This window comes from Ruditapes philippinarum, unplaced genomic scaffold (genome assembly GCF_026571515.1).
Source record: "Ruditapes philippinarum isolate M1 unplaced genomic scaffold, ASM2657151v2 ctg1822_1_1_1_1, whole genome shotgun sequence".
Taxonomy (NCBI): domain Eukaryota; kingdom Metazoa; phylum Mollusca; class Bivalvia; order Venerida; family Veneridae; genus Ruditapes; species Ruditapes philippinarum.
In genome coordinates this window covers 32,416-52,652 of record NW_026863340.1, presented here as the reverse complement: position 1 = coordinate 52,652, position 20,237 = coordinate 32,416, and the positions used below count along the sequence as shown (strand labels likewise).

At 31.0% G+C, this 20,237-nt stretch overlaps 1 protein-coding gene across 1 annotated transcript; it reads right to left on the bottom strand.

Annotated features, from left to right (window-relative positions):
- Nucleotides 1-2,077: 2,077 nt before the first annotated feature.
- On the bottom strand, nt 2,078-20,023 carry LOC132721877 (uncharacterized). The gene is made up of 4 exons (XM_060706253.1): nt 19,753-20,023; nt 4,636-4,701; nt 3,431-3,522; nt 2,078-3,159 (listed from the first exon to the last, which is right to left on the bottom strand). The coding sequence occupies exons 1-4, from the start codon at nt 19,848-19,850 to the stop codon at nt 3,113-3,115; spliced, it is 303 nt and encodes a 100-aa protein (XP_060562236.1). The 5' UTR covers nt 19,851-20,023; the 3' UTR covers nt 2,078-3,112.
- Between the last annotated feature and the right edge of the window lie 214 nt (nt 20,024-20,237).

Sequence of the window (20,237 nt, the reverse complement as noted above, 5' to 3'; positions counted from 1 at the left end):
CGGTGGCCCTGTGTTTCGAGATGCGCACATTCATTGCCGCACTTGTTTGTTGATCTTGTTGTTCATATTTTATAAAAAGACTTCATCTCAGATCAAATATGTGAAAGTATTAACTTTCGTCAGTCACCTTTCTTATCACTTTACTTTGTGTGTCTCTTTGTTAAAACTTATTAATTTATTTACTATTTATTTTATTTATTTAAAAACATTAAAAATCTAAGTTCCATATTAGTTTTATTCTTACTTAACTAACAAGTTGTCCCAGTAAATACTATACATCTTTTTTACATGTATAAATGAACTCGTATTTAGTTTATAAGACTATTGAATAAATATAATAATTGTGAACAATGTGAATAACCCTTTAGAATGTATTATTGATGAAAAATGCCGCAAAACAACATTTTTTTTCCAAACGAATGTGTGAGGCCATGTTTTAACATGGAAAAACTCTCGAGTTTGCCTAACTCCATTTTTTTTCATCATTTTCTGTTAATTGTTTTTTCACCCCGCCCTCCCCCCTTTGAGGCCTCAAATAGACCCACTTTTATGGCGTTAAAAAAGGAGATCAATTTTTCGGCGCCATCCCCTATCAAATAGATACGTCAAGGGGTTGCAGAGAAAATTTGGACTTGGGAGACTAAAATGGCCTCAGGTCGAGCTTAAGGTAACGTGTAATCAACGCTGAAAAGCTTTTGACTCTATCTTAATCCACTGAGAAGTTGAAGTTGCAGCACTTTGAAATCAGTTTTGATGACATTTTTGAGATGTCCCCTTGTTGCCATGGTAACACGAAATTGACGATTGAGTATGCCGTTACAAAGGCTATGGTCCATTCAACATTTGTGCAAAGTGTTAACAGTATAGAAGTATTTTATAGTTTCACAGCATTTTGGCCTTGTAACAGGAGGCTTTTCAATGTAAACAGCCATTTTTCACAAAATGCTCATGAAGTAATGGGTTAAACATTTCCTCACAAGCTTACATTTTATCTCACTTGAGCACAAAGTGCACAGAAGAGATATTTTGTAATGGCAGCGTGTCCGTCGTCAGTCGTTGTCCACAGTATCTTTAAACAACATCTCCTAAACAACTCGATGGATCTTTACCAAACCGGTGCCCAAAGCTTGGATATATGATATGTAGCATTGCCAAATGCAGCTCTACAGAAGATATATAAATCATGCTCATTGGGTCAAAATTAGTCCAGCCCTGGGGGTTACTTAGTTATTATAGATTTGTGAAATATAAAAAAAACAAGATCACCAAGAAAGAGCGGCGTTAACATATGACTTCTCTTCAGAAACTGCAATGTCCAGAGCTTAGATATTTGGCATGTAAAAGCTTTATAAATAATGCCCCTGATGTTATTTGACCCCGCGTTTTGGGGTCACTTATTTTATATAGACTTGTATAAGTATAAGAAATACATTTAATATGAAAAACAAATCAACAAGGAAGGGCGGCATTCAATGAACGCATCACTAACATTGTACCACTGGCAAGGAGCCAAGCGGACATCAAACAGGACAGGGCACACGTGCAAAAAAAACAGGTAGGCATAAGATGAAAGACAATTCAGTCCCGATGGGTTTTAAGTACTATACATTATTGAGTCTTCCACTTGGTTCGTCAGATGTAATCCTTAGAGTGAGGCGTACTGTCCAACCGTAAAAGGGTTAAACACTAAACATGTGGATGTCTTAAAATACATGTAGTAGGGTCAAAACCTATTTTAATGAAGCTTTAAAATATTTAAAAAAAGAAAGCCGAAAGACCCAAGATCTCTCGAAGTTTGTAAATCACATTCGCATAAAAATCAGGCATAGTAATGCCTAGTCGCAAAAGAGTTTTTTTTCAAATTATGAAATTATGTCGAAATTTCGATTATAACATTTATAAACTATGATAGCGGTAGCCCTGCTTCAGAAACTTGCTGGTTATGAAAACATTCTTACGTACCTCCAAGCTCTAGCGAATATAATTAACTGAGATAAGGTTTTACATGGGGTTCGTCCATTAAAATGTAGATAATTCAAAAGCAAAATCAAAGTCATTTCTTTTATTATATTATAGATTTTTATGTGAATAGTATTGTTATTGATATTTAAAAACGAAATATTAAAATTAAAATATTAACATTTTTAATGCAAAGTCAATCAAATGCTGAAAAGTCAAATCTTGTAAATGTTGCGGAAAATCAATAAAAATGTTTGTTTTAGCAGAATTTAATTGAATATATTCTTGGAAATATACGAAAGCTTGGTGCGGAGAAGAAAACAAAGTGATCAATACTTTTTTCATCATTATTTTAAGTGTTTTAAGGAATGGATTTTATTACAATCAGCAAACATTCTGTACGAGTTTAATAAAGTATCTAATAAAATTACAAAATTGGTTTGTAGCACACTGTCAATCTTATGTATCTTATAAAATATTCTAAATTGGGTGATTTCAAACGTCTTTTTTCTAACTTTACAAGTATTGAATCAATATTTTATTAATTGTCAATAAGTATCTTAATATAATTATTATTCATCTTTTTGCAATGCAAGTCCCTTTGTTAATATAAAAGTATATTGAATAATGTAAAATACATAAAACTAACTGTATGTTACCCTTGCACATTTTACAGATTCTGTTCTTGAAATTGGTTGAGAAACATAACAAGCGAACAATCAGAACTTTAAATGATGCGAATGTAACATAGTAATGTACTGTGAACGTAGATAAATGATAAAAAAAGTCAAAAAAATCTTTTAGCTGCATGCCTCTAGATGAGCCAAAATACTTCAAGAAAATCCAACTTGAGAACAAAAATGTATTAAGATTTTTAAAAAAGTAAAACGATTTAAGATTCAGGTAATAATTCACATGTTACGTGCGAGTAATGACTGAGTTTGCAGTATTTTCCCTTCTACTGTGTGACTAAAACAGAATTATCAGTCTAAATATAGTCAAAATAATATCAACAAGAAAACGTTAGGAAAACTGACTGCTGTTTCTCCTGTATAATTTCAAAATAATTAGTTATAACCTATAAACACATAATTTGTAGATAGAAGAAAATTTAAAAGTAAATTGGGTTTGACTATTTATCACTTTGAAGTTTTCATTTCTTCTTTCCTGGCCCATAAACACCAAATATATTTCGCTGTGCTGTAAACAAAAAACACTACATTTAATACAACAAAACATAAAATTGAACTTACTTTATCAACAAAGTTGAAATTATAATGTTATAGACATAAAAATAACACTTTCTAAGAATTTCTTAAAGCGAACAAAGGCACACTTTTGCAAATAGTAAACTTATTCACTAACAAATGAAAATAGCCACAAAAGTTGTTCATACATCTGAAGAGCAACATTATTCATAAAATAAAAGTTTATTAGACAAAATTATATGTAAAGAAATATAAAAAAATACCGAACAGAGCTCGAACAAGTCTTGACGTAACAAACAATCTTGACCCATATCCTGCATCGGTCATATGCATGAAACGGTAGCGCCTGTCCCTCCTGAAATATATGTTAATAAAATATTCTTATATACGTATCTTTATAGATACGTTTGCTTCACATCCTAGAACGTGAAATGGATTAATCCCACATAGTTTATCGTTACTGACATATTGTTACATTTATACATTATGCATACATCTATAGTACAATTCTTGAACATGTTCTTTTAATACAGTAAATAGATACAAATTACACGAATTAATTAGAATGATATTCATAAATGATTAAATGCATTTATAAAACTTAAGCACTTTATCACAATGAAAGCATATCTATTAAATTAACTACAATGTCATTTTGTAGTTGTTACAAACAATTGACGTGTTATAACGGTATGGTATTTTAGAAAACATGAAAAACAAGATCAACACGGACTGGAGGCAATCAATGAACGCATCCCAGTTTAATGTTACTCATATTTTTGACAAATGAAGTAATATTGTGTCATATATAAACATGCCAATGTTTTGAAATGACTACATCACATACATTTCTGCAAATATCCCTTTTTGATACATCAAACCTTTTAAGTTCCGTAGGTAATACATACAAGATTCATAAAATGTTCGTTTGCAAAATTATTAATTTAGAATAAAATTTATCACCCTTGGTAACGTTAGGTAGATCTAGAACAAATATTGTATCCATATACATGAAATAGTTCTTTCATGTTCAAAATGACTATCATCTTCAAATAACTTCAGTTTAGGACCTCAAACTAAGTTTAGTATTAAGGGAGATAGGTGTGCGAACTCGTGTACAATATAAATGACCAGAATGAGGTTAGGACTAGGTCACTTATCCACTAATGAATTGTATTATATGTGTAGTATCTATAATTACCGAGAAAAACGTTTTAACCTTGCCGGATTTAAGAAATACTGTCAGCGTCCTTTTGTATTTTTTAATTAAGGTTTACTTTAAGGTGTAAAAAAGTCATTGTGAGAGTCATTTCTTATTAAAGTGAGCAGAAATAAATATTGAATATAGAAATAAAAGCAGAATTTAATACAATTAAGAGACGATTCTTATAATGTTAAATACATATATTTTGTTGCATTTGAATATCAGAAGAAATTAATAATCTGATGTTAGATAAAAGAAGATTACCCCATAGACCATGGCTTGTAATCTGACATAACACCGGCCCGTTTTAACAACTCTTCTCCAGAAGACCTGAAATAATAATAATAATAATAATAATAAAGACTTTATTTAACGAGAGAACTCATTTGAACAAACATATCAATCTTCCATGAGGCCCTCAACAAGGAACAATATAAATTTAACTTTTTCAAACTATTAAAATACATAAATGTAAAAACATACAGGAGATTATCAATTTGTATACATCAATGCGTGATAAAACCTCAAGTATAAGGTTTTAAAATGGTTAACAGATGTAGCAGACTTAATATAATCAGGAAGGCCGTTCCAAATACATGATCCAGAATAAACAAAAGACTTACGAAATTGTTCAGTATTTGGTCTAGGGGTATAAAGTTGAAAATCAGATGATGAACGCAAAATGCGAGTATGAACATCTGACGATAAAATGAAATTATTCAATAAATAGGAAGGCGCCTGATTATTTATTATTTTAAACATCATAATAGCTTTTTGAAAAACAACCCTCTGTGAAAAGGTCATCCAGCGGAGTTCAGAAAAAAGTTCAGCCGATGGAGTGTCATAATCTTTGTCTAGAATTAGTCTTGCAGCTCTCTTTTGGAACTTAATGAGTTTATCTTCTAGAAAAGACGTACAGTTACCATAAATTATGCAACAATAATCAAGATGTGGTAAAATATATGCATTGTAAAACATTTTACGTACAGGTATAGATAAGAATAATTTTATACGTGATAATAAATGTAACAATGAGTTACACTTTTTAAGAACATTATCAATATGGCTTTGCCAAGACAAGGTGTTATTAATTGTAATACCCAATAATTTTTCTTCAGATCTACAGAAAATTTGCTCTGTTTTATATAAAATACAAGGATTACTTTCATGAATATAATTTTGCTTGTGTTTTGAGGAAATATACATGACCTTAGTTTTGTTAACATTGATAGACATGCGATTCAAATCACACCATTTGTTGGCATTTAAAAGATCATGAGTAAGAGATTCAACTACTCTGTTTAGGGATACATCAGAGGTTGAAAGGGTGGTGTCATCAGCAAAAATATCAGTTTCTGTTTTTTCCATAGACAAAGGCAGGTCATTGATATATATTATAAACAGTATAGGACCTAGCACTGAGCCCTGAGGAACTCCAGTAGTTACTGAACTTGACTCTGAATATAAACCGGATATGTAAGTTTGTTGGGTTCTGCAATCTAAATAGGAGGAAAACCAAGCAACTGATGAAGGGTCTAGGTTATACATTCTAAGCTTTTCAATAATAATAGAATGATCCACAAAGTCAAAAGCTTTAGAGAGATCAAGGAAAATTGAACCAACTATTTCATTTTTGTCAATAGCTGTAATCCAATCATCAATAATTCGAATCAATGCTGTTTGACATGAATGATTTGACCTGAACCCAGACTGACGTTGGTATAGAAGTTGATTTTTCTCAAGGTATAGCTTTAAATGTGAACTGACATGACGTTCAAGAATAAGTGATATCAAGGGAAGTATGGAAATTGGCCTATAATTTCTTTTATCACTTTTAGAACCCTTTTTCTGTATAGGAATGACTTTTGCATTTTTGAATGATTTAGGAAATGTATTGTTAAGAATACTGTTATTGAATATAGTGGTAAGTATGGGAGCAATAATATGAGCCGATAACTTTAGAAACCTTGCACTGAGACCATCTGACCCACATGACTTTGTAATATCAATCGATTTTAATTGGTTCAACACATAAGAGAGCTCTATTTTAGGTATTTTGAAAGGGGGTATATGCTGAAGTTTAGATGCATTTAGTTCAACTAGCTCAGGATTTTCATAACCAGTCTGATTAATGGTATGATGGGATTGGTGGAGATTCACAAATTGTCTGTTGAATAAATTTGCAGTGATTAAAGGGTCAGAAACCGGGTTGCCATCATCATCATCAATAAAATGTGTTTGAACCTTGGATTTGTAACCAGATAATTCATTAATATGTATAATGAGAATTTATATATAATATGTATGTTTAGGTACTTGAATGTATTGTTATGGCAGCACAAATGCAAATATACATAAATGACAGAATACCGACATAAGAAAAGCAAATATATTAGGTATCAGTACGTTATCGGAACATAAGTTTAAGGCATTACTTGGATACTTATACATAATAAATTGTCACAGGCATAAAGATACCCTTCAAGTCAGTAATATGTAAGAGTTACATATATATACAAATGTTTTATGACTAAACACAACATCTTAATGACACGCGTGACTGGTATCGAACCTCTGTAAACCGTTATAAACTGTATTTTCCTTTGCAAAATGCAACGGAGTAAGAATTTCAAGTCAGTATTTATAATACCTGTCTTCAGAAATATAAATTTTATAATCTCGCCTTTTTATCGTTGAGGAGCATAAACTTGAGACTCGAATATTATTTAATTTTGGCCAGTTAGATACAGGTACTTGTGACTATAACCCACTGATTATAGCTGATTTGGAAATGGTTCAGAATTACGAGAAACACTATATTAATATCCCATTAACATGTATGTAAATACTTTCATTTATTATTTTGTTTAGACATTCAGAAATAATCTTATATGTACAATTATTGTTCAATCAGTGTCTTAATTTAAAAAAAACAACAGTGAGCTTGTCTAAAAATAAAGTGTTGTTTGAAAATTGCTTTCTGTATTTAAGATAACTGCGTTTAAATTAATGCAAAAAGCATGATCAGTGTGTGTCTTTAATTAACTTTAAACAATAAAGTCCAATATGATCATAATATAGTTTATTTTCTCTGTTCCTGGCTAATTGAATCAGATGATGTGTTGTCACCTTTGAGAACAAATGGGACATGTAGGGCATATCCCTGGAGATTAAAAGACTTGTTACAGTGTAATCAAAACGTTAGAAGCTGTTGATGAATTAACACATTCGATGTAAAACTTCAAATTCCGATGAAAAACATTTGGCAGATATTAATGAAACTTGTTATTAGAAATGAGGAAGCATTATGAAGAAAACATTAAAAACATTTTAAATCACAAAAATATATTTTGCAGCGTTCTTTTAGAAAATAAAATATCTGGTAATGCGATTGAAAATATCTGCGCAACTAAAATGTAAAGGTGCAATGACACAAGGAATGGTAACCTTCAAATAAGGAAATAATTAAATCAAGAAAATAAAATTACTCACTCACGCGCTCGAGCACTCAGAAAGTCAGATGTTCAGTTAGTCATTCAGAGAGTTATCCAATTATTCACGAGTAAATTTTTCATTAATTTATTTATTCATTAATAGGTACTTAAGGTGTTTTAATGTATAAGGTGTTCTACAATAAAACATTAATAAACTGAAGGTTCAGTATCAGATATGTTAAAATGTTGAGAGTTCATGTTACCAAACATAACATATTCGAAAGCGTGAATTGCTTGTGGAAATTCGTGCAGAAGTATTTTGAACAGGTTAAATTTATTTTCTGGGTTCTATAAACAAAGTGTCGGTTATATTTTGTCTATCATTGCAATCACTAAAAAATCAACCTTATGTTATACGTATATTTTGGCATTCTCTTTAATATAAACGGAAAAATAGAGTCAACCCATTTTTTCCAGACAGAATCCTCAAAAGCGATTAAAGAAATTGTTTAAATTCTTTGCAATGTTTTTGTTTTGACATGCGTACTTTTTCGTCACGCAAATAAATCATTTGCTGCTGTCTGTATACTATATTATGTATACCGGTAGTTAAAAGCACTACCAATATGTTTTTGTTATTTGGTGGTTCAAGATAAGAATATTTGGCGGGAAAGGCTTCAAGAAAGCTGTCACACTGTCAACATGTCAAGATAAAGGTAAATTCTGATTACTGTCAAAGAATTTTATATCAGATGAATCGTTTCCATTTCGTACTTTTATTGAGCAACACATATCAGACGGGTAAAAACAATGAGTGCAACTCGTTGATGGTATTGTTTTATGTTATTGCATTTTCCGAAAAGATACCGGGTTTAATTTTAATTTTTATTTTATTATCCTTAAGCTCATTTGTCAAGAATTCTAGACAGGTTACAGTGATATTAATCTCGCTTTCGGAACATACATGCAATCAAAAACAACATGACGTGCAGACGGATTTAATCTGTTTAAAAACAAAAACACTTGATGAACTAAACCAGTATACGTAAACAATTAATCTGGGGTTTTTTACGACGGATTGGGAAGCTTTAAAGTAAAATCTTTTACAAAATAAAATGAAATGCACATTTTAAGCACTTATTTACATCTTTTCTTTAAAGCAATCTGCATTTGCTTTTAGAAATTTGATATATATTCACATTCGTGTTTGCCGAAATTTCTCTTTTAACTAACACTATTTTTCAGTTAAATATGCAATATGTCATTGAGCGAAAGTCGGAGCTTTCAATTACTTAACAAAACAATAATTTCATTTTACGTTTTCTGTGAAATATTGTTTGTTTCAAGTGTCTATTATCGTTATTACTTGGCCTATTGCCTTTGTTTAAATAGTGTGTATTTGTAATTGGAAAAGAGGAGTGTCTTGCTTTCAAGTAAATGAAGGGTTTTAAATGTTAAACGATGCACAGGTGAATGGTAATTATCTTCAACGAATGTGGTGATTAAGAAGGAAATATGTAATTAAATGAACAAAATCAGCCATTTCCCTTTAAAGTCCACAGGAAGTCATAGATCTTTATCATGCAATTTAGTTACGGAATGTGATTCCACTATGGTGCAAAAATTGATTTTTTCCACAGGAATGGCGGTGGTAAGACACTATATTTTTTATCAGTAATTCTAATTATAATGACAATTGACTAATTATTGAGCGGTGATGGCAATCTATGTATAAAACTGTTAGCTATGATTTTATTATCATGACAGGTCTTTTGAAAATGCATCATATATCACAGATTTAAACTGAATATTAAATCTAAAATTTTGAAATGCTATGTTGTAAATATTTAATCAAGCCTATCTCACCAAAGCAAAATCTAAAAGTCTCTTTTCCGTCTTCATATAACAACTTCAAAGTTTGTGTTTTATAGGTAAGAAATATACTGCAGGTTACTAATATACATCCATTTACATTTCATGATCGTCTGTCGCTTTCAAAATTAGTATGGAATTAGCAGTGTATTCAAGATAAGAAAAATCAAAGCACAGAAGGCGCTGAATTTGTTTGGGTCTCAGAATGTCAGAAAGGTGAAGGTTGTGAGATTATAAACCAATTTGTTTTTGTATAGTGCCACCATTGCTTTCCAGCGTTTTAAATGATTGTAGTAAATTTGCTATAAGACTAATTGCAACACTGCTATTCAATCCAATGTTTATTTGACAAACAATTTGAAAAAAAAATGAGTTGCCTTAACTGGGATTTGAACTCCAGACCTCTCGCTTCATAAGCGAGCGCGCAAACCCCTCGACCACGGTTAAATTATATGTTAACGGCCTGAAGAAAAACATATTTTTCTAAATTAGGGTTTGTAACGACGCTAACTGTTGTTTAACACAGATGTAAATAATCATGGAGCTTGCTATACGCATGTATATACATTATTAGAAATCTTCGACCATTCGCGAATTATTTAGCTTGAAAATTAATGCGCCTGTCATTTGACCATCTGTACGGAGTGATCTACCCTGAATTTTTCGGCGTTAGTGTACATATAAAGGGAAGTAACCGCTTCAAAAAGCGGACTACTTTCGGCAATTGCAATTAACAGCATTAGAGTCTGAAATTTCGCTACCATTATTTGTTTGGTCTGACGACCCAAACAAATAACGAGGTAAAGCGCATTGGCTTACTTTGAAAATTCCATCGATAAATATTCATAGACTTATTGAGTGTACATGGAAGTACTATATAAGCATTAAAGTAACTCATGTGGCATCACGCTTTTATATCTTGTTTTTACTTTGTTATTGCACAAGGCAGACCTGTTTATATCGTCAGATAATATTAACACAAACACATAAAATCTTTTGTAGAAATTCTTGAGACAAAACGACAAAAAGTTGAAAATTTACAGGCTCTTTTCATTAAGTCTGTTCGTGAGAGATAATGACGATTGTAATATTTCTCATGCCATCTGTACCGGCTTAGGCACTACTAAACGTGTTCGCATAATGATCCAGCTCTTAATCCCTGTGTATAATAAAGTTTGAGAAAGGGGATTACCATCGAGAGTAATTAAACAAAATTAATTAAGTGAAACTTCCAGAATAGATTTTAGAATGTAAAAAAAAATAATTTTATCATGAGAAAATTAAAAACAATGGCAGAACGAAATATAGGTTAGTCTTCTTTCAACCAAGAAAGTGCAGACCTAGCAATGGATTTATGTCCGCTACACTATATCAGATAGGAAATAGAGAAATAATACGGACACTATTTATGTTACATAAACATTATGTTCCCGATGACCACGACATACCCGTTTTTCCCGATGTTTCCGTATCAATGTTATATTAGATTCTGGTAAGTTTCATTACCGTTTAACAATGTATCTGTGTTGGGCTGTTTGGCTTAAATTGAATTGGTCTAAGGGTACCTTTATTTGGGTCGCAATCTACTAGTAATGTATGTTTGTTGTTTCGCGTTTCGATGCGTCTGATCAGAACATTCATGTTGACCAAGTCTTCAACCAAGTCTGACCTGTTTTCACGGTTTTTTTTCAAAGCCCCCATGGATAGAAAGCTTTTGCCCTTTTTACTCTTTCTTACTATGGCCTGTAACATTTTCCTCGTACTACCGTACTCCGACAGGAACATAGTGTAAACGTAATATTACATTTTCAACATCTACACGACAATTTTACGATGCAACTTATCAGAGTAGTACGTGTAGGCATACATGATAGATTTGTCACGCTCCAGCAAATTATTCTAACAAGTTGTTTAGCTAAATCAGTTTGATGAGCAATGCTTCATTTCTAACAAGTCATAAATCTCCTTTCGTGGCAAGTGCCAATAAAGTTATTTCAGAACGCAATGGATCAGAGGTTATTAAATTATAATTGGTTCTGTTTATGATAAAATTTACTTTATAGTGATTTAATTGCATTATACTGTAAACTGGATTTTTTATAAATTGGAAAACTATTTCATTCCATACCATTGTGGGATATAGCTATCAAAATGAAGGACAACTCCGTTTTGGTGTGATGATACCAAAGTACTTCTATAGTGCCATTGATTTAAATATGAGCTGGATACACAATCAGATAACTGAACAGGATTGATTTGTCATTAACACTAAATGAATTGGTATTTTGGACTCTGCCCGTGAAATGGTTCGATACAGGCGACAGTGTTATATAACTAGTGTTATGTGACAATATTTACACTATATTATTTTACAGGTAGTTACATGCTACAATAAAACAAGAGTATCATAATGGCCCTAAGTCGCTTATGCAATAAATACAGTTCAAGAGAACATAAATGAAATTTCATAGTTGACTTTGGTCATTTGAAGATTAAGACAATACTTGAATTAAACAGCATAACTGACGTGGTTTGTGAAAGCGTGAATGGTATTCCATCAGTAAATAACAAATAATTAGCCATTTTTAACAACATTTAATCTTTTAAATTTGAGGGTCATTGCCAAGTGTGAGTCAAAGTAAAACTTATTCACGTAGAAAATTATTCTTCAAAGAGGAACCAATATCTATTGCTGATCAATACTTTGTGTAAATGTGGTTTAAGTAAAAAAGGTTATAGCCAATACTTTGTTGACATCACAAAATAACTCTCTTTTGGGTCCGTATAAAGACCATAGCTCAATTTAGTATGATTGCATTTTGCTCTTTTAATAATGGAACACAGTTCTACAATAGAGTTATATACACTTTGTTTTAATGCAATTAATAATGCGTTTGCGACCAGCATGGATCCAGACCAGCTTGCGCATCCGCGCAGTCTGATCAAGATCCATGCTGTTCGCTGTCAGTTTCTCCGCTTGTAATAGAGTTGGTAAGCGAACAGCATGGATCCTGATCAGACTGCGTGGATACAATTCATTTGATACAATTACGTCGTAAACTTTGTAATTATGTATTTTGTAAAATGCAGATGTAATCAAGGTTTTGATGTTATTTATTTGTATTAGTTTGTCTAAGGTTATTAATCCCTATATATTTAGTAAATGTATAAGAGAGAATATATATGGAGAAGATATGATGTTTAGGTTAGACTAGGACAAGAACTCTATAAACATTAAAATCCCTTTAAATATTTAATTACAAGGTCTCTTTAAACATTTCAGGACACGATTTCTATACGATCTCAATAAGCATGAACAGTTCAAGACAAGTCATTTAATAAAATGGACATAAGTAATTATTTTTGATTATCATTTCATTTTTTCCAGTGTTTTACTGTAATAAATCAGATGATTATATTCTGATAAACCACTAGAATCTAGTGAAATTTATAAAATATCATTTTCACTGTAGCCGGACTATATCTGAATGCGGATGAAAAGAATATCATAACCAAATGGAATAACAGGCAAATATGCCGTAATACCTGAATTTTGCTTCTTTAAGAAAAGACAGTCGATGTCATCATACATCATTTTAAAAATATATAAAAAATTAGAGAAATTTAACAGAACTATATTTCATAATTGATGGTGAGACGTCATAATGTGATGACGTCACAAAGGAGAATGCGCAACGTTACATGGCAAAATCAGTAGAAATTACTTAAAATCTCTCTTTAAAAGCATTAAATTAAAAAAATGTATTTGTTTTACATATAAGCTATTCCACTCGTGGTTACGCCACACTAGTGAAAATATTGCATCAGGTGTTAACTTAGTGAAATATGTTTCAATCTCAGAATGATCTTCATGCGAAACAAACAAATATCCTCTATGAAACTACACAATTACATGGAGGCAACATTACCACCGTGTGCATTTACTAGTTTCCTATCAGAACCAATGTCCTATATCAGTAATCAAACCATTTGATTCCACTTGCTATCTGATGAATGTATGGTATTAATTAATCAATGACTGTCAAAGTAACGGTTGTTTAAGATCTATAAATATCCATTTCTTAAATTACTCGCTTCTTCAAGTTAATTGGGAACTGTCGATTTATAGTTTGTTTTTTTCCTTTTTTCCCTAACCCTAACTTACATTTTCTTGTGTGTTTCCTATGCCTTTATATACACACGTGTTGTAAATTCAATGTGAAATAAATTTTAATTACAGCTGTGGCTTTACAATGCTTATATTCAGGAACTTTACTTATATGTAAAGTTTTAATTAATTAGAAAAATGGTCTTATTTTCTTATCGTTGCTGATGTTGATTAATTATCAGACATTTTTGTAAATGAGGTCAAAATTGGACGTGTATCTCTAAGAGATTAGATTGATATCTTAAACGAATATATTTGCACAACAAGGTTTTAGAAATAGCGTTCTAATAACTTAATCCCTCGAAATTTTAAAATTGGCGTATCACAGATATATAGAGATGACTGGTTCATTTAAAAAAAGACATAAATGATTGCCTTTGCTTCAATTTAACATTATACTTACATCTTGTTATTCTTCTTCTATCTATTTCCTTTAAAAGCAGTAAGGTCAATGTAAGTTTGTCTCCATTATGTTTCCTTTTTTGTACTTAAATCAATCAAATTTCATGACCCGCTTCCACCATTGTATAAAGTATACGAGAAAATGTTTCGAATTCCCTTGTCGTTTACACATTTTTGAAATTTGAATACTCTAGACGTTTGGATAATGCAGTATATTGCATCTCAACGTTCGAAAGATGAGACAAATTTGTAGATTATCATATCATCATGTTACTATTTGTGAAGCAATTTATTTTTTGACATTCTCAATTAATTAACTTAATCGTTTGTTTTTGTTGTTGTCGTCGTTGTTATTTGTTCTTTTTGTTCTGTATTATTGCTTTATTTCTTTATGTCATTGATTTGATTTTTTGTATAGTCTGATTTTATTGACCTGTCAATTATAAATACATTATAGCACTCATTTAAATATTCGATCCCACTTTGGTTTTGTCCGTTTAATTTACGAGTATATCACTAACGTTTGGAAACTCCCACTAGCTTAATGTACGTAGATTCTAGTAACATCCGCAATAGCACAGTCGGTTAAGTGATAACCTACTGCATGAGAGGTCCGAGGTCCGATCCCTTATTTTGACATTCTTTTCAGACTTATTCTTTTTTTCATTTTTAAGTATATTTTAATGAAAATGGTCAAGCGCTTGCAAAATTATCTACACGGATATGAAACAACTCAAAAACACTGAATTGTCACATTTTGTTTTGTATTTTACGGCACTGAAATTACATTTATTGATTTTAATCCGAATGAATTTACAGTATTAATTCTTAAACAATGTTATAAACAAAGGAATAGTATTTACAAAAAGCGCAAAACATTAAAAAACGGAACAACCATAACTTCAAAAATATAGAAAATAGTTATGAATAAGAACAAAACTTGGACATAATCTGTCTCGATCTTGGAAAATCAACACAGATATAGAGGATATTTGTTTATTTGTGTGTAAGATGAAATTTTATTTCATCGAGTGGGCTTTAAAAACAGTATTCTCACGAGTGGCGTAGCCACGAGTGAGAATACTGTTTTTAAAGTTCACGAGATGAAATAAAATTACATCTTACACAACAAACAGACAAATTTTCTTTTTATTTTATGCTTAAAAACAAGTTAAAACGAATTTTCCATAATTTTAACGTTAATATTAAAACTGTTTCCCCCATTGAGAGCCCCATTTTGTCGGAATTTCTCATTAAAAACAAGAAGTCTTGAGCTGAAAAATAAGTCCCCCAATCAACGTTAAATGACGGTGATATTTATTCATTTTATTAAAAAAAATATGAATGATCGCTTGTTTTAATAATAAAAACAAACAATTCTTGTAGGAGAAAAAGTCCAACCATCCATCCATATTTCTGTTACTTACTGCGAATTTATATTAGACCTGGCTTTGTAAATTGTAAGCGGCAGCCATTTTTTAAAGTTGTGTATTTCATGGGAGGAAAATAATTGTGTAAGATTCAGAGGGATATAATTTAGATTTGTTATTCATACACCTTTTTAAAAGAAAGAAAACTTATTTGAGGATTGTAACAGACAAAAAATAAGTGTTGACAGATGTGAAAACATTCAGAAAAGGAGCTAGGAAAATGGAAAACTTGGAAGCTTGCTCAAGAACGCTGGGTTGTTTTACTTATTCTTCGAGTAATGGCTGTCAATGCTTTTCAATTTTTCATAAAGCATACGGCAGTTATTGCTCGTAGGATACATTAATATGCCCAAATGTCATCAAGAGCAGTTTTGCATGGGGAAGGAATGTATTTTTCAGACTGTAAATATGAAACAAAAAAAATTAGAGACGAAATTTGGTGATTGGAATTTGAATGAATAGAAGTAAGTTTTCTTCTTTTTATTACTTTTGACATTTAAATTATTTATCAATTTCAGCTTTGCTTTTTCTTTAAACAGTCTGAAATTGTCAGAAATGTCAGCAAAAATAAAATTGAGGTACCACATGGGGAAAATCTTAAAAAGTAGTTTCGTCATTGAAAAGAGTGAAATTATATTTTGATAATTTTCACTGTGAAATTACCAAATATAATTTTCACGGATAAATCAGTAATCCACTGAAAAGCATAAAATAAAACACATTATTCCCACGAAACTGCGAAACAAACATCGAGCAATGCAAAAAATTTGTGATTTCTTCAGCCAGAAGAGTCATAAGATTATATGCATTCATTTCTTATTGGAAAATTTGACTTAGAATTTATATAAAACAAACATTTTATTACCTCCCTTTATTTACATGAAATATTAAATTCGGTAATATCTTTATAAATAATGCTTTTTGGAACTTACATTTTGATAAATCTGAATTTGAGCATCATATTTTTTATATAAAACTAAAATTTGAGACGAAATACTGTACTTGACATGTTCATGTAAATGAAGTCTACACCATAGATGTCCGTTAAAATACTCAAACCTCAGATAAAACCAAATATATCAAACTTTCTTTACTATAGAAAACGTGGAATGCAGAACTACCTCAACGAACTGAACAAGATTTATAGTTTATAGTCATTGCGGACTAAATAATTTTGATTTGTTTAGACGACATCTTTTAGTATACAGTAGAGTTAATACAAAAAGTATGTTTATAGTTTTTTCAACATTTAGAATTAGAACTGAATAAGAAGTTTTACAGTGATTATCACAAGCTATGTCTAAGTGCATCGACGTGAGTGGCTACTTGGCTATTTTTGATGTTCAAGAACCAGATGTAAAATATCGTATGGAAGCTTGAATTGACCCACCGAGATGCCGTGGTACGTGATAATTTGTATGTGGTCATGTTGACATATATTAGTGCGACATGGCGTGTTTTACCATGGTTCGGATGGGAAAAAAATATAATCTTGACAACACCTGTATCAGAGCATGTCGACTTTACTTTTGTCTATCATAAAAGAGGACTGGAGCCTTATTATTATCGGAAACTAAATGCCGCCCATCGAGAAATGATTGACGTACTGCATAACTATATCGTTGATTTCATTATCATTAAGAATTTAAAGTATATCAGTCTGATGTTTATTTTCGATCTTTAATATATGTATATCAATTGAGTTATGTATAATACGCGTAGAGCATTTTGTTTGAATAACCTTTCTGGAAACAAAACAAGTTAAATTACTTAAGTGCTCTTTATATAACCTTTCGGCTAAAATTTTCAAATGAACTTTTTTGAAGGTAATATGTTTATAAATATATGAAATATAGAAGGTTGCTTAGCAAACACTGACTGAAATTATTAACTGGTAAAACTGCTTGTTAAACACGCATATACAAACAAGCACATATTCAGATTAAAAGACCTTTCAAAGTCCCTAGCTAATATTACTACAGAAATGTTCTTTAAAGAATAAATCATTCGATGTATTTAGATTTTGGTTTGGAGGGAGGATAAAGTTTCCGAATATTAATTAAGGTCTTTCCGACAGTACCCATGGTGTTATGAAGTTGTGAATATTTTACCAAAAGAAGAGATATTACAAGGCGTGTCGAGATAAAACAGGTTGACATAGCTGTTCACAATTCTCATCAACTCCATTATGGAGAAGGTTATATGTCGACATGCATTAAAACAGACGTTGTCAAGACGTCTTTAATATCCCACCAAACAATGACAGAAGGCGTCATGTCGCGTGAAAATGTGTCGACATGCCGACACACGAGTTATCACGCTTATGGCTTCTAGGGGGTCAATTCAAGCTTCCATAATATCGTTTAACTAAATCCGTTGCAAGTCAGATCTTAGATAATAATAAGAATTTTAGCATTCTTGCTCTGAACAATTAAACGTCATTGAAACAAGAATTTATTTTCTGTGCTATGTGAATGTGACCTGGAACAAGGTCTGAAAAGAAATACAAGATTTTGACTACTTTGTTTCATATATTTTGTCAAAGATTGCAAGTTTGATCGACATTAGAGTTGCCTTACGAGATTTTCTTGAATCGAGAAATTGCCTTGTTGTTATGTGAGAAGATTTGTATGAAGTTACTTTATAGTTACAATATTGCGATTTGAATTTAATTGACAGGTAAATAAAATCAAACAATAACATGATATTTTGATGCATGCATTGTAATAAATGTACATGTATGTAATGATAATGGGTGTTTAGCCAAAGTTAGAAATACAATGTATATTCTTTTAAATTTGCCAAAAGCTTCATATTTCGTTGTAATTAAATCTTCACAAAATACTTATGTATGGAAACTTATGTGAAAATAATTAACGAAGCATTGCATGTTTTCCACATAGACTCGAACCTTTTGCGTAACGTATTATAATAACGAATGCTACGGTTTTGACATGTTCGCGACTATCTTGACAAGTGTTAAATCAATAATATCCTGGCAATTACTTTGATCTTTTTAAATATATTTGATTTGTGTCATATTATTTTATATGTAGAACTTCAATAAATCTTCTCTGTAATACACATTTATTATTACGACTCTTACTTTAAAAAATTGATTTGTAGTTAGCTCATTCCATGGATATATTTTATGTAAATACAAATCACTACAGCACTATGATAAGCTATTACATACATAATTATATATTGCAGTACATACATACATGTGTATAACTAGAAGGATTGGTTCTTATAAATTGCATTGTGGAAATTAAAAACTACAAGTACTTATTATATACATATTGTTTTACTAGCATCACTATATTTCTGCATAAACAGGGTGAATTTTCTTTACAAAAGGCATCAATATATATCCGTTGCTAGAATTTGTAAAGAAATTAAATATAAGCACGTGGTATATATGATGCTCAGCATTAGTGTTATTTAAAAAATAAAATCAATGAAATTGATTCGACATGCATGTATTGTGTTTCTTTACCAATATTTGTTTTTTAAAACTAACTTGGCGTATCTCAGAATTACAAGATAACTTCCTATCAATGGTATCTATGTAAACAAAACAAAACAATCAAACTTCAAGGACATTATGTAACGAACGTTTTAATTGTAGACAATTCAGAAAAATAATTGCCCGCAAATTTCTTGTTCACTTTTTCCTGTTGCTTAAATGATTTTCCATAAATTAAAAACAATGTTATTATTGTAATAACACGGAGACATTTCTGTATTTCAATCGACTAAGTATTATTTGAATGTTTATCGGGCCCTTAAAAAAAAAAGATACCTTTTTGTTTAAAATCAAAAAATTGTACTTTTTCCTTTTTATTGAGCCTGAGTTTCATTTTTTGTGTTTTTACTTTCTTTTATAAATTACTAGCCCTTTTTTAAATATTTTTTTATTTAGAAAAACAAATGTTCATAAGAAAAAGAAGTCTACTAAAAATAAAATAGAACCTATAAGGATTGGCCAGCAAATCACATTTAAAATATGTTTTAATTTTTTTATTTAAAGCTAGCATGGAAAATATTTATGAAAAAGAAGTGTAAAATTTACCTTTTTCTTTCCGCCAGATCCACGTACGTCGCATAAATACTGTCACAAAGTATAATATATATTACCAAAGTGGTAAGTAAAGTTCCCTTTAAAGCCATAGTGTATGTTCTAAATCACTCTCTTTAAAACAACTGTTGTCGATTAGATTCCAATTAAACAAGTAATTTAAATTTTATCATTATTCAATATCAAATAATTCAACTCAGCACCGTCACATGATCTGTGCCTTTCCAAATAGATGATAATTCTCCTACGCTGATCAAACGAAAACCAAACTCGGCAAAACTAAAATTGGAGACTGTCTATATTTTTGGACAGGAGCTAAGATGTTTAACAAAATATACTGCCAGCAGTGTATTATTATCCACCGTCCAAGATGGAGGGTTGTCTTTCTGTCTGTCCGTCTTTCTGTCTGTCTGGACCAACATGGAAAGTATCAATTCAAAACTTCACAGGTGGATAAATCGCATGGAGTTAAAGTGCAA